General features: G+C 51.8%; 1 protein-coding gene across 5 annotated transcripts in view; it reads right to left on the bottom strand.

Annotated features, from left to right (window-relative positions):
* The window catches only part of SDK1 (sidekick cell adhesion molecule 1), an 877999-nt gene that overhangs the window by 204512 nt on the left and 659100 nt on the right, over window positions 1–14387 (bottom strand). For all 5 annotated transcript variants that reach the window (XM_078074254.1, XM_078074256.1, XM_078074255.1 and 2 more), the window contains 2 exons: window positions 13179–13355; window positions 4798–4934 (listed from right to left, as the gene is read on the bottom strand). In XM_078074254.1, coding sequence (XP_077930380.1) covers window positions 4798–4934; window positions 13179–13355 — 314 coding nt within the window. The remainder of the gene's footprint in view (window positions 1–4797; window positions 4935–13178; window positions 13356–14387) is intronic.

The following is a 14387-nucleotide window of genomic DNA, read 5'->3' as shown; positions in this document are numbered from 1 at the left end:
AATGAACACGTGCTAAAGATTTTAGGTAGTTCATTAATTCATGAAGGAACCAGTAAGGTGCTCCAAAGGTACCAAAAGGGAATTTGCAGCGCGCACTCTAAATGAATTTACAGATAGATGCAAACCTGGTTCGTATCTAGAGTGATAACTGGTTACTGCAAGAACCACTCATAACCCAGACACGATTTATTTGCATTTCTATGGAGGAGAATTATTTGCATTACTCTTCAGTTCTGTACGATCCACGGAGTTGTGGAACAGCTTGAAAGCAATGAAAAGTGCGGGTCTCTACAGCGGCAGATAGCCCCAAAGGCTGCCGGATGAGACGCCAGGTAACGTGGGTTTGATGTGTCTCTGAGTCCACTTCAAAGCCTCTCTCGGTTTCTTCTCCTGCCTTGTTATCATAATCATCTCAAAGAAAGATTATTCTTGATCCAACTCAACAAGCACTTAAGAGACTGGGCCAAATGCTCTAGCTGTTCACCAGAATTCTCGATCAGTTCGCCCCGTCCTTGCTATCAGGCTGCAACAATCCCTGTGCTCTCTTAACCCAGGACCCCCAGGCTCCCCTTGCCTGCAGACCCCGTGTGCTCTCAGCCCCCCCAGGCAGTTACCTCGGACCAGACCTTTGGACACTGCTGTCCTCTTTGAGCCTCAGCGAAGAGAACTCTCACGCTCCACAGAGGGGCAGTCCTCAGGGTGCCTGCGAGGCCCAGCGTGCTCTCTGGAGAGGGTTTCACCTCCAGGCAAGTGCACGGACAAAGGCTCAGTGGGGGCTGCGGAGTTCTGTTTCACAAAAGCTCTGGAGAGGCCCTCTGGTAGCGGCTGGCTTGTGGTGAGGGCAGGTGCTGCACAGGGCCTGCCCCCGCCACGGAGCCACGCCAGGTTGGCCCCTGCAGGGGCCACGGTTTCCAGGAGAACGGCGTCCCGATCAGCCTGCCAGGAGCAGCTGGTTGCAGAGTGTGTCCCAAGGAGCCGGATGGATGGACTGCTGCATGGAGTTAGTTAGACTCGTCCACTTGCACAGTGTGGAGCATAGGCCAAATACAATTTCCATTTTAGTGTACTGCTGCTAAGCTGTTCTTTGTGACCATAATTAGCCAGCATATTCAGCTGTTTCTTAAGGGCACCGCTTCCTAATAAAAATAAAACCAGATCCTTGGCCCAGGGGACAGAGCTGGGCTTCCTGTTCGCTGTGGCAGGAAGTTCGGCAACTATGCAACTGGCAATACTGTGAACTGTTTCGGCAAAGCCCACAGACGTATTTTGCTCAGTAGAAATTGGAATCAGCCCAGAGATAACCATCTTATCTGCTCTAGGTTCTTCGTGTAATAATACTTCAAGCAGTAATAGTAATAGTGTAGAATACTCTAGATTCTTCGACATCACAGCCTCTGAAGGAGAAACAAATGGGAGTCGGAGCCAGCTCCAGAAAGGTCCAGTTGGCAGAATCAGATGCTAATGAGGAACTAATGATGCTCTTAGACCCTTTTGCCATGACATGAAGCGACTGAACGCCCACAGAGAGGACCCGTGTGTGCCAGGCTCTCTACTGGCTGTCACAGGTACAAAGAGAATTGGGCCCGGGCCGCCCTTATGGGGTTCACGGTCTCGCTGGAAGACACACTTGTAGACCAGTAACTATTATACACAGTACCAAATACTCAAGGGGAAATACATATAACGGTATCAGGACCCCGAGGAGGGAAGGAGGAAGGCTGCCTGGGCACAATGGCGGTGGGGGTCAAGGACAGGTATGGAGGAAAGCCATATTTGAGTTGGGACACCAAGAGTGAGGGAGAATTTCCCCAGGCAGACCCTCCCACCACACCCGGCAATGTCCCGGCCCAGCGCCCCCGCCGTCTCCGTAGAAGCCAGCTGCTCTCGCCGTGCCTCGAGGCTCACGCTTTGGGGCCGTTGCTGATGCTGCCCCATCCTCTGCCTGGCCCGTGTCTTGGGGCCTGTCCCCTTTGGAGGCTCTCTGCTTCATGTCCCGGCCGGTCCCCCTTGTACCAGGCTCCCACAGCACCGGCACGAACCTCGGCGGGAGCTCGTTATGTGGCAGGATGTGGTGATGAGTGTGCCCTTCTCCTTGCAGTTAATGAGTGGAGACTGGTCACCTCAGCCCTGCATCCCAGCACCCGGCAGAGCGCCTGGGCTGAAGCAGATGACCGGTCAGGATTTAGTGTTGGGTGAGCGGACGCATGGGTGGAATGAAGGATTGCACAGGAAGCCTGTTTCCTACTCGGGCAAGATGTCTGATTGGAAGAACCAATCACCCACGCAATCTGTTGAGAAAACAGCAGGAATGGCGTTTTGAAACAAAGTCTTATTTTGGTAACCTGAGAATGGTGGAGCACTTGTCTTTTGGGAGAGGGTCTAGGGCCGTAGCCCGAGTCCATCACAAAGGGACTCTACCAGAGAGATTTGTTTCAGTTCACTTGCCAAGTGCCCACCAGGTGCCAGGGGCCGAGGATACAGAGATGAACGAACCCGGTCCTGGTCTCAAGGATGCGGACGCCCAGCGGGGGCCGTGTCTGTCTGAATCCTGAGGGCAAGAGTTCTGCTCCTGTGTCGCCGTTTCCATACAGACTGGCGTCAAGCCCTACGGTTCTTACAGGCCGCATGACCACGATGTCCTCAGGAAACCCTTATCTTCTCAGAAAGGTTATTTTAATAAATAATGCCGATGCCTTCTCCCTCTGACCAGAGCTGTTGAGCTGAAGCTACGATGGATGGTGGCATGCAGACCAGTTTCCATTCACTCCCCTACCCCGCAATTTGAGGAAAGAGACTGGATGGGCCGTCAGAGGAGTCCACGGGAAAGGGGAACCAGGGCCCGGACCTCGGGCACCTGGTTTTCAGACGGGGCTCAAAACCAAAGCCGTCATAGCCAAGGATGTAAATTTAGAAACCCCGGGGAAGGGACTAACATCTTGCTCCTGGGACCTCTCTCAGCGGACTGGTTTGGGAACCGCCCCACTCAAGTGAAGGCAGGTTTGCAGAGTGGGTCCCTTGCATCTCCACACAGACGGGAACCAAAGTGAACCATCGTGGGTCGGCATTCACCTCAGGGCTGCTGCCAAGTGCCGAGAGGAGACTCTGCCCCACGGAATGTCTCATTAAGAGCACAGGCTGTGGAGGCAGAGGGCCCCGGGGGGATCCCGCCGCCCCCTCCTACCGGCTGTGTGACCTCGGCCCGAGGCTGCCTCCGCTGGAAAATGAGCGGCACATAGGGCCTGCTGCGGTGCGAGCATGTGATGATCGGAGGGAGGATCGCTCGTACGAGACGAGGGGCAAGTATGAAAGATAATTAGGAGAGACTCGGAGGGTGAAGTCACTAATTATAGGACGAGCGGACGGTCGGCATGAGCGTGGGCAGAGCTGTGGGATGCCCGCGCCTGCAGAAGTGAGCAGGGCCCACGAGCCACGTGCACTTCTGCCTGCGTGACTCGGATTTCAGCGGCGGGACCCCGAGAGAGCTCCATTCCTAGCTGTCCTGAACAGGGACCCATTTATAATGACAATGGCACGAGGAGACAAGCCGTGGGCCCCATGACATGGCCCGTCACAAGATCCCAGCTCCCTGTGGTCTGGCTCTCTCGCCCATGGGGGAGGCCCGGGGAGAGTGCAGGATCACGGAGGGGATAATATAATAAGGGAGGGTGGCAGGGCAGGTGACAGCACTCAGGCACCAAGGACAGTGGGTTTCATTCTAAGGCCTGTGCGGTGTATCCAGGGAGGACACGTCCTTCATATTTTAAGAAGATGAGTGTTTCTGCTTGTGTCAGAATGCTTTGGAAGAGAAGAAGAGTAGAAGCAGGGGGACCAGTTAGAGGCTGTCCTGGTGAGAGCTGGAGAGGGGAGCAGGGTCCAGCACGTCCTAGGATACACACCGGCAGGGTGGCTGAGCTGCGGATGTGGGCGTGGGGCCAGGCGAGGGAGGGAGGAGCGCCTGTTCTTGGCCTTCCAGCTGGAGCAACAGAGGCCTCACCAAGGGTGCTGTGGGGCTGGAACCGAGATTTGAATGCCCACACTAACGTGGTGAGGATCGTCAGGGTTAAAAGAACTTGAAATCACAGTTTGAAGAATTCGCACGGAAGCGTGTGTGAGACCACAAGACAGAGATGGGGAGGGACGATGCTCTGTGGCTGACTCCGGAGGTCCAGGGAAGGATGCCGGAGACCAAGATCTCTCTTCAGGGAAAAGATGGCCCTTTAAATCACAGGGATGCACATGACTTCCTAAGAGGAGACTGCAGGGGGCAGAGAAGAGAGACGCTGGGGAGCCTGTCCCGTGGCCCGCGGAGAGGAGGGAAGGAGGACCAATGGGGCCGGAGCAAAGCCAGAAAATGCTGACGGAGGCCAAGAGGGGGAGGAAGGGACGGCCCCGGGAATACTTAGCCCGTATCTGCACCAGAGGAAACGTGTGAAGACACTAACTAGTATTGTCCTTGGCTCCCAACCAGCCCCAGGTGCGGCATTGTTCCCCAAGCCCGAGTTGGCCCTGGGGACGGTGCTGAACGGGAGTGTGCACAGCCTCCCTTTGGGGCCTCGGCCTCCAGATCTGGGCTCTCACGGGAAGACCCCAGGCTTCCTTCTCATCCCTCACAGGCTCCCATGTCACCTTCTATCTTTCCCGAAGCCAGAGCTGGGGTTTTCATTGGAACTCCGTAAAGCATCAGTAGCATCTTCCTGGTCGTTTGGGGTCTGAGCCAGAAGTAAGGGTTGAGGGTGTTACGTGTGCAGAGAGCAATCTGATTATTGTCCCAGGTGACGACTTGGCTTCATTACTTACTGTTCTCAGACAGCTCCACGATGTAATAAAGCACCGGGCTGTTTCCATCAAAGGGCCGAACCCAGGACAGCATTACGGCGTGGCTGTGGGAAGAGTTCAGGCTGGCCAGCAGGTTCTGAGGTGAGTGAGGCAGTTCACTTGGGCACAAAGGAACAAAAAGAGAAGAGAGTGCACATCAGACTTGACGGTTGGCCTGGTCCTTACACTGCACAGGCCTGGCGGGCAATGTTTGGAAAATGGAGAATATAAAATATGCCCCAAACACAAATACTGACTGCCCCCCCTTCCCCATTCACAACGTTGTTTTTTCTACCACAGAAATTTGATCTGATCCTTCTGGTGGAGATTACGCAGCTGATGACTCCGTACCTTCAGTCGGGTGGGGAGGGTCAATTTCTACACAGTATGTTATTTAATTGAGAAAACTCGGTCAGCAATTAGTTCTTACAACCTGAAGCTGTTAATGCAAATACAGGAAGCCGTGTAAACAGGAAAAGGCCTGGGAAATAAGACTGAATACGAAAGTTTGGAACGCTAGCATGTGGGATCACCAGCCGAAGTGCCGGCCTGTATTGCTGGACAGCGAGGCTGGCCCCTTACCGACAGCACGGGGCTGTGCTGTCATTCCGTCTTCTGCTGGGTAACAAACAGGGTTTGGGGGAAGGACTCAGGGGAACGTGGAGAAAACTAACTAAAATGCCCTGGAAAGAGTGAATAACACATCAGCAGGGCTATAGAATGGAAACACAATGAAAGCAAACAAATACTGAAAAGTGTTTACTGGGATTTACTGGTGACAAAGCTTCAAAATCCAGCTGCATGGTTTCTACCAGCAAGGGTCTGCCACCGTATAATCCTAAGGGGCCCCAGGCTGGGGCCTGACTTTCCATCTCACGGATCCAGGAGCGGCACCCTGTTCTGTGGCCACCGTTGGGAACAGCTTCTAGAAAGGTCTGCAGCAGGTGCTGGGGGAGGGGTGCTGTGTGGACCCGAGTCACCCACTCGCTAGTTTTTGGTCTCTCGTAGACATCAATTACTGCTGGCCCACATGGGTCAGCACAAAGAGCCATAATTATGCTTGATATTTTTAATTTTAAAAACGTACTCATTACACTGAAATTTATTAAGCCGTTACATGCTTGCAGCTACCTCAGAAACACAGCTCTCTCTGACCCAGGCACACCATTAATAAACAAACTAGTATTTCCAGTGTAGACTGAAACTTTAAATTAGTACAATAAAGAATCAACTTGAGCCTGAAATGTTGGCTTGTTTTCTCTTTAACTGTGAGTTAGGTTTTAAATCAGAGAGGGAGCTGTTTCTCTTTGAGTTCTCCAGTAACTGATTCTCCTTTAAATTCCCAGTGCAGACCAATCTGAAGGGAATGCCAGGATAAAATACCTATTCTTCTCCCATGCCCCATTTCCTATTGAAATTGGTTTGTTCTGAAACCTAAACCAAAGTTGTTGAAGGAGTCCCACCTGAAAACAAACTGAGATAAACTTGGATAAATATGTCCAAATAAGACTGTGGTATCATAAAGAGCTCGTCTGGTCTTTGTCCCAGGTTCCTGAGGTAGAACTCTAAGCCCTTGGAAGTTCCTGAGGGACTGTCTTAGCTATTGGTGGGGGGCCCGTCGGCCCACACCTGAGTTTATGCCAACAACGGCACTCATGGCGGCCCCTGCAGAGTTCTAGGAGGGGACCCGCCATGTTGGAAAGACCAACCATGTGGTTAGAGGGTTGGGTCTTTTTTTTTTTTTTTTAAAGATTTTATTTATTTATTTGACAGAGAGAGCGAGAGAGCACAAGCAGGGAGAACAGTAGAGGGAGAGGGAGAAGCAGGCTCCCCGCCAAGCAGGGAGCCCGATGCGGGGCTCGATCCCAGGACCCTGAGATCATGACCTGAGCCGAAGGCAGACGCTTAACCATCTGAGCCACCCAGGCGCCCGAGGGTTGGGTCTTTGAGCCAGTGAAATCAGCCAGACCTTCTGATCTCCTGGAAGAGGAGGGGTGGGAGCCGGGGACCAAGCTCAGTCACGTGGCCAATGATGACACCCCAGTAAAAACTCTGGACACCAAGCTCAGTTGAGCTTCCTGGTCAGTCGTCAGACATCTGTGTGCCGGGAGGATGATCTCTCCCAAAGACGTGGAAGCTTTGTGTTGGGGACCCTCCCAGACCTTGCCCTTGCCTCTCCTATGTCCGGACCTGATCGTATCCTTTATAATAAGACTGAAATCCTAAGTATGGCACTTAACTGAGTTCTGTGAGTTGTTCTAGGCAATCATCCACCCTGTTGGGGTCATGGGAAGCCCCAAATGCTAGTGAGTTGGTCTGAGTCACGGGTGGCCTGGGGGCCGTGGAGCTGCGGCTGGTGTCTGAAGTGAGGAACAGTGCCCTTCACCTGTGGGGTGCATGCTGACTCCAGGGGGTCAGAACTGCACTGTAAAGACTTTCCCTAAAGTACAAGGTTTTCTGACATGACAAACACTAACTGGGAAGGCTGACAAGGCTGGTTTGTGTTCCAGGCTGTTGTTCTGAGGGCCACCCCCACTTACTTCCAAGTTGGGAGGAGAGATGTGCATGCAGCCCCAAGACTTGGAAGCAGATGTAGCAACCGCGAGAGCCTGGAAGGACGGGGGTGGTGGAAATGAGGTGCTGGGAGGTCCTAAGAGGATCTTACAGTGGGCAGGAGGCAAGTCCAATGACACATTTCAGAGGAGCGATCTGTGGGGGTTGACCCTGGTCATGAATCATTCTTCCCACCAAAACCAGGGTGTTGGTTTGCTCATCCTTCTCTCAGTCAGTGGTTATACTCCCATGCCCACCCTCACACACATCTAAGTAGTTGCTACGTCTGACCTACTGTCCCTGAGAAATTCCCGTAACACCAACCCCTCATTGCCATAGACCAGCCTCAGCCCAGCCAACACAGCTCTCCCGAGAGCCATGACACGCAATCCTCCCGAAGGTCCTGCTTGCTGCCACAGTAGAGGGTCACGCCATGAGCTAGCCCCTCATCTGCTGAGATGCCCTCCCACACTCTCAGCCCCCAGCCCACACTGGGTGCCCTCCTGAGAGCATCAGACTTCCAGCATCTCCCTGAGTGGAGCCATTCTGTGACCTGTGTGTAGGCACACGTGATGTCCCATTGACTGGAGGGTCGAGCCAATCAGAAAATTGGCCTCCGAGGCGCGGCCTCCCTCTCACCTTTGACTAATTCTTGAGCAGAACCGATCACTTCTACCTCTTGATTCCCATTGCAATTTACAGATTTTTCAGTTCACCAAACATCTTGAAGCCCTACAGGAGCAAGAACCCCAGTGCATTCTGTTTGATTATGGATCTGCCTCCCTTCTCTAGGGTAGGAAATTTCTTTTCTCCCTTCTTTGCCTCTTTCCCTGGACCTTGAGGGGGAGGCTGACACTGTCCTGCTCTCCCAGAGCTGACCAACTAAGGAGGGGCACAAGCCTGCATCTAGACTGGGACAAGGTGAGGCCCTTCAGATCAGGAGCCACAGGATGGTTCTGAAAAGAATGCTGGGTGGGAATGCAGGGCGGGGCTGCCTCAGGGTCACCTTGTGGAGATGGTGGGGCCACATGGCTGGAGGCATGTGGGTGAGTGGAGAGGGAGAGGAGGCTCCCTTAGGCAGGAGGGATAAGGAAGGGGAATGGCCTGCTGACGCCAAGGGTAAGACTGGGGGTGGTTTGGGGGCAGCGGTGGGAATGCAGGGCTTGCACTGGGTCACAGAGGAAGGCAAGTAAGCGACACGTGTGTTCAAACTGTCCAGGCTAGCTGTGTGACATTGACTTTCCAGGGCTGGAACTGGGACCCCAAGGGCAGCTCACTGGAAAGTGTCCCAGGGACTGGACAAAAGATCATATGACATCTCTGTAATGGTCAGGAGAGAGGACAGACGCTGAGACAAAAGCGGGTTAGAGGTTAAGGAGCCAGGCATCCGGGCTCTGAGAGGAGATGGTGGGGGGCGCACAGCTTGCTGGGGACAAGCCTTGCAGAGTGGCCATTCTGGACCTTGAGTTTGGATGAACTGGACCCGAGGCTGTAGAGGAACAGGCTCCTATTGGACAACAGAGTGTTCAACCTGTGGCCCCAGAGAAACCACTGTGTCTCGGCACACCTTGTCTTGTGGCCTTGCGTGGGACACGCCAGATCCACTTCTAAATCTTGAAAGTACATCTTTCCCACAGCTGGGAAAATATGGGGTTCTTCCACTCAATTTCAGATCATGTTTCTCTCAGCCTAAAATGAGAGCCAAGAGATGACCAATCTACAGGTGACCAGAGAGCTTTCTTTCTGGGGAGTGGAGTGTTTTGCAGATTGTGGGCCAGTCACAGCCACTTCTGGAGTGAGAGGAAACTACTTGAGCACCTGCCCTTTGTCCCTGCCTGCCCCTCAGAGCTTGCTGATTCTCACTCAGCATGTGACTCTAGTAAGAGTGGTTTCTGACTTCCCTCCTCTTTGCTGATCAAAAGCCACTAAGGAGAAGGCCCTAGCGCCCACAAGAAGGGGGCACCCTGAACGGCAAAATAATAGCCAGGGGCCTGAGATGGAGGGGAGATTGAAAAGACTCTGGAACTGTGAAGACAAAGCAGCCTTGAGACTTGAGACATTTAATGTAGGAACAGGGAGCTACAAGCCCAGTGGTGCCCAAGGACATGACATGATGCCTCCAGAAATCATGAGCCGCCATCCACCGCTGCGCCCCCAGAGTCCTCTTCATCGGTTCACGGTCATGCCCAAGATGGTGGCTCAATGAGCAATGTGACGTTTTACACATACCACAGGACTCAAGAGTCGGAAGGAAATTTAGATTTTTCCTAGTTCCAGCCTCTGTCCTGTAGGAAAATCCCCTTTATCTCTTGTGTTCAATCCTACCTGTTTCTCAATGCAAAGAACTTTTTAATATGCCTTGGAAATGTAAACTGTTTCTTTAAATGATAAGTTTTGGTTATCAGGAAAATTAAGCTTTGCGCAATACTTGACTGACCCATCAATAACCGATAAATGAGGCTTTAATATATTCGGAATCCATTTCAGAGAATCTTATCTGATAGGAATAGACTGTCTTGGCGTTTCTCTGCCAACTTTGAAAGGAGATAAATGATCAGAGTGACTCACAGACAGTGATATGCAGACAGGGTGACAAATGAAAGGGATCTGGGAGCAATGGGGGTGAAGCTGGTGCTGAGTCACTTTGTAATTTAAAGAGAGCTGGGCGGGGAAGTCACTATCAAGCGAATTACACCACAAGACTATCGGAGATCAACAACAAGAAACCAGGACTGTATGGGAAGGAGATTAAGCCAAGTGTGTTTGGGGAAAACAGCTTTGAAAAAGATTCGAAGCAATTGGCAAAATTGTGGCCATGGGGGCACTTGCTGCGCGGAAGAGGGTCAGCTGGGTATTTTTCTAGGTGGAAGTGCTGACCCTTTAATGCACAAATGATGACCCGGTCAAACCCATCTTCTCCGACTTCACTCTGAGGATGAAGATGATGGGGGCCTGACAACTCTCGAGAAGCAGTATTAAATCGCTCACTCCTTATTATGGCTTTGTCAGGTGTAGCTTTATTGAGAGAAACCTCTCCCACTGCCTCAGGGACCGAATCTTCAAGTCAGCTCCATCAATTAGGTTTTCTCTGTACTCCAGGCTCCTAAGAATTAGTCTCTGATCTCAGAAGGAAAGATGCAAAGCTAGTTGGGTCTTTAAATGATTAATAATTACTCAATCCATAAAGCTCTAGGAGCCTGGTCCCCCTGGTGTGTTCAATACAGCAAGACGCTTTGGGGTATGGGGTCATCCCAAACTAGCTCCTTCCCGTGGGGCACCAGCGAAAGGCATCAGTGAAAGACACAGTCATCCAGCCGGCGACCAGCATTTCATGACGACCTGCATGTGATTAATTTATACAGCACAATGTGGCACCGTGGGGATTTGTGGGAGCCTCTCCTCTCGGGGAGGTGATGAAGGCAGACCCCTCATAATTAGTCCTCCTCTGTGATACCAATTACGTAAGCCCAGTTCATCCTCATGGGCGGGGGAGCGAGGCTCACTCTGACACTTACGGGACATTTATGCACCTGGCACCGTTCCAGTCATGGAGGGCTCAGCAGCAAACAGACATATGTAGTGGGTCCGAGGGTCACAGAATGTGGTCAAAGATAAAGCAGGATATAAGAGAAACTTCCTGGCCCCGGGTGTGGGGAGGCTGCTCCTGATGAAGGAGTCACGGCCCTTCTTGCGAGATGGTGAGGGAGGAAGAGGAGCTGTGATTTACTGAGTACCCACCCAAAGCTGGGTTCCAGGCCAGGCTTCTACAAACGCTGGTTCGGTCAAACCTCACAACAGCCCTATAGGGTCATGATGACATGTCCAGCTCGCGGTCAGGAAAACCGAGGTTGAGACACGGTGGCTACTTGCCCAAAGTCAGGAAGAGCTGGAGCGGGGTGTCCAGTCCAGCCTGGCTGGTGGGCGGCACCTCCCAAGGACCTGCTGGCCCCCGTGGCCCTGCCAGGACCGTGCTTTCTCCAGGGCTGTCCTGGGGGTGAGGGGACATGCATCCAGCCAGGCTGGCACAGAGGAGGGCGCTGAAACTCGCCACAAACACACCAAGAGCAAGCCAACGAACCGTCTGCTTCTGCAAAGCCCACTTCTGATGCCCCTAATTTCTATATTTAACAAAGTAGCTTTTAACTCAAGTGGGGAGGCAGGGGAAGCAGGCTTTCAGCCTCTTCTGAAGGACACTATTTAGCTGTAAGTACCTCTCAGTCACTTCTGCAATATGAGATTCTTTTTCCTTCTTTTTTTTTTTTGTCATCTGAGTAAATCACGGAAATGTTACCAAGCTTGATTTGAAAGTTCTCTGAGAAGCACGAGTGCCCTGCAATCGTGACTTATGACTATTATCATTACTGATGTCGTAGGGTTAAGACCTATTCGGATCTAGAGACAGACCACACTATAACCTACAGCTTCCTCAATTCATTCAGATTTGCAGGAGTAGAGTGTTTATTACACTCAATTCACAAGGAACCAGCCTTCCAAATCAGTTCTGCAACCCAGTGTACCTAAATTGGTCTGAATCACAAATCTGCAAATATTTCTGTATTTAGAGATGAGGTGTTTTACCATTACAGAAAGCCTATTATTTTATAGATACAGCAACATTTGCTGAAAAATGTATTTTACTCAGAGGAAATCAAATAAGCAAATAGAAGGGAAGATATGTAAATCAGTAGAACATAAAAATTGTGCAGAATAAAAAGCATGCACTGTATTAGAAGCATGCAATTTGGCTTCTGCTGACAGAGTCTTTATGAAATGCTAACACTTTTATTTATTTGATACCAATGATGGATGATCTAAGAGTTCTCAAAGGTAGTTTTAAAAATGTGAATAGCACAGTGGATTATGTGAATTTGCTGGTCATGTACTCCAATATTATCAAAATTAAAAAAAGAAATCCCCAACATGACAGAAGGAGGAAAGACAGGAGGAAGAAAGAGACGAATGGGGGTTTGGGTGCCGGGGGCCCGGGATCTCCCCAGTGGGATCTGAGCCTGTGTGCTCAGGAGGAACAGCCCGGGGTGTGTGAGCCTCGAGGGAAGAGCCAGTCAGAAGGAGGACCAGCCAATGGCCAGTAACCTACACACATTTATCCATTCATGGGCACGTCCACCAACCAACATATATTTAGCGAGCCCCTCTGGGGTCCCAGAGCACCACCAGGCACTCAAAATGCAAAGCCGTGCCATCCAGGTGCATCTGCTTCAGTGGGGAAGGAATGGTGAAAATAGGCGTTTCCACCCGGGACGACCAGGGCTCTGAAAGAGGGTCCACGCAAAGGCCGGGAGGCTGTGAGACACCTGGTGTCCCAACCCAGGGGCGACCCTGTGGCTGAGCTCTAGAGGAGGCACGAGCCCTTCAGGGGGGATGGCAGAAGACAAGAGGCCCAGCTGTGGAGGCAGCAGCAGGCTGAGGCCCTGGCAGAAGGCCAGGTGAGCGCGGAGGGGAGGGCAGAGAGAGCCCGGGGTCAGCAGGTGCAGTGGCTAGAGGTGGGCACGGAGACCCGCACATGCACACACACTCAGGAAGCCGTAGAGCCCACCAGGATAGGGTGCCCACGGAGGAAATGAGGGAAACGGAGAGGAGGAAGAGGATGAAAACCAAGTATCAAACCTTCTAAACCAAGAGCAAAAAGTTGTAATTTCGAGGATCTAACAAAAGCCCAGTGTAAGGCCATGGCCTCTGACGGCTGGCTGGGGACCCACTGTCGTGCCGGGCACTTGGAGTCGGGACAGCTGGCCGTACCGCCGCAGATAACGGGGGGGCAGTTAAGGCTACATGGTGGCGACACTCACATCACCTCCAGCCGGGCCGTCCTGGAGTCGTTCCCTCCTTCGGACACGATCTCACAGGTGTAGTCTCCGATGTCACCCGACCACGTCTGGCTAATGAGGAGGGACCCGTCCTTCTCCAGCACGACCCTGGAACTGCTGGATGGGGTGATGACTGTGTTGTCCTTCTTCCAGACGTAGCTGTGGGCCAGGCGGGGAGTCACAAGTTAGGAAAGATCTCCAGTTAAGATCCAGCCAAGAGTCTAGAGTTAGGATCTGGGCCGCAGGCAACTGACCGCCTTGTGAATGCACCAGAAGCCACAGAACCGTGCTCTTTAAATGGGTTAATTTTATGACATGTGAATATATCTAAAAGAAAGGAAAAAGAAAAGCAACCAGCTAGCTTGGTCACCGTACAACCACGGATGTTAAAGTCAAAAACGGGCCGGTGAAGACCACAGAGAACACTGATCTTGTCTTTGGGTTTAGGGACGGGAAGTCTGTCGTGTCATGATCACACCCGTCATTTCCTAAAACTACTTCACCTTCCCGCCCAGGAGTGCGCCTAGAGGAGGGCAGTGTTGACTGGATAGGAAGCAATGACTGTCCGAAAACTCCTCAGAGGGGAACCACCCAAATTCTAGAAAAAGGCAGATCATACCCCATAAACGTGTTTTCTTAACATCCAACTGTTCTGGCAGATTGTCCTTAAAACTGCCTTTCTTTCTCATTTAATTCTTTATGACCATTGTAGCACGTTTTTCTTTTCGAATGTAGAAGCAATTAAGAGCCTGCCCAGCATCTGGCTGTCAGTGGGCAGGGGGCCACGACTCACTGCTAGGTGGGATCAAAGTGCTGGCTTTCCTTTCCAAAATCATTTGCCTGGACTTGCAAAACGTACCCAGTTCTTTTAAGGTTTAATATGCACAGAGCACAGACATTAATAAACTGCTTATCTGAAACTACTCTGAGACAGAACAGACCTGGTCCTCCAAGAAGGAAATGACTCGGGGGTACAACATTCACCTGCAGATTGTCCCTTAGGGCGCTTAGGTGCTCTTGGGGCAGAGAAACCCGGGGACAAGGGGTGCCCCAAGAGTGAGCAATTGAAGTCCTCCTTGGGAGGGAGGCTCCAATTTTGTCTGTTTAATCACACGTAAGAAGCTCTGGGAAACCCACAAAGATCCAGAGGGATTCTGTGTGAGCTCGTAGAGGAGCAGAAAACCAGCCTAT

This window comes from Halichoerus grypus, chromosome 6 (assembly GCF_964656455.1).
Source record: "Halichoerus grypus chromosome 6, mHalGry1.hap1.1, whole genome shotgun sequence".
In the NCBI taxonomy this organism is placed as follows: domain Eukaryota; kingdom Metazoa; phylum Chordata; class Mammalia; order Carnivora; family Phocidae; genus Halichoerus; species Halichoerus grypus.
Note: the sequence above shows the minus strand (reverse complement) of the source record. Positions and strands in the feature narration are given on the sequence as shown.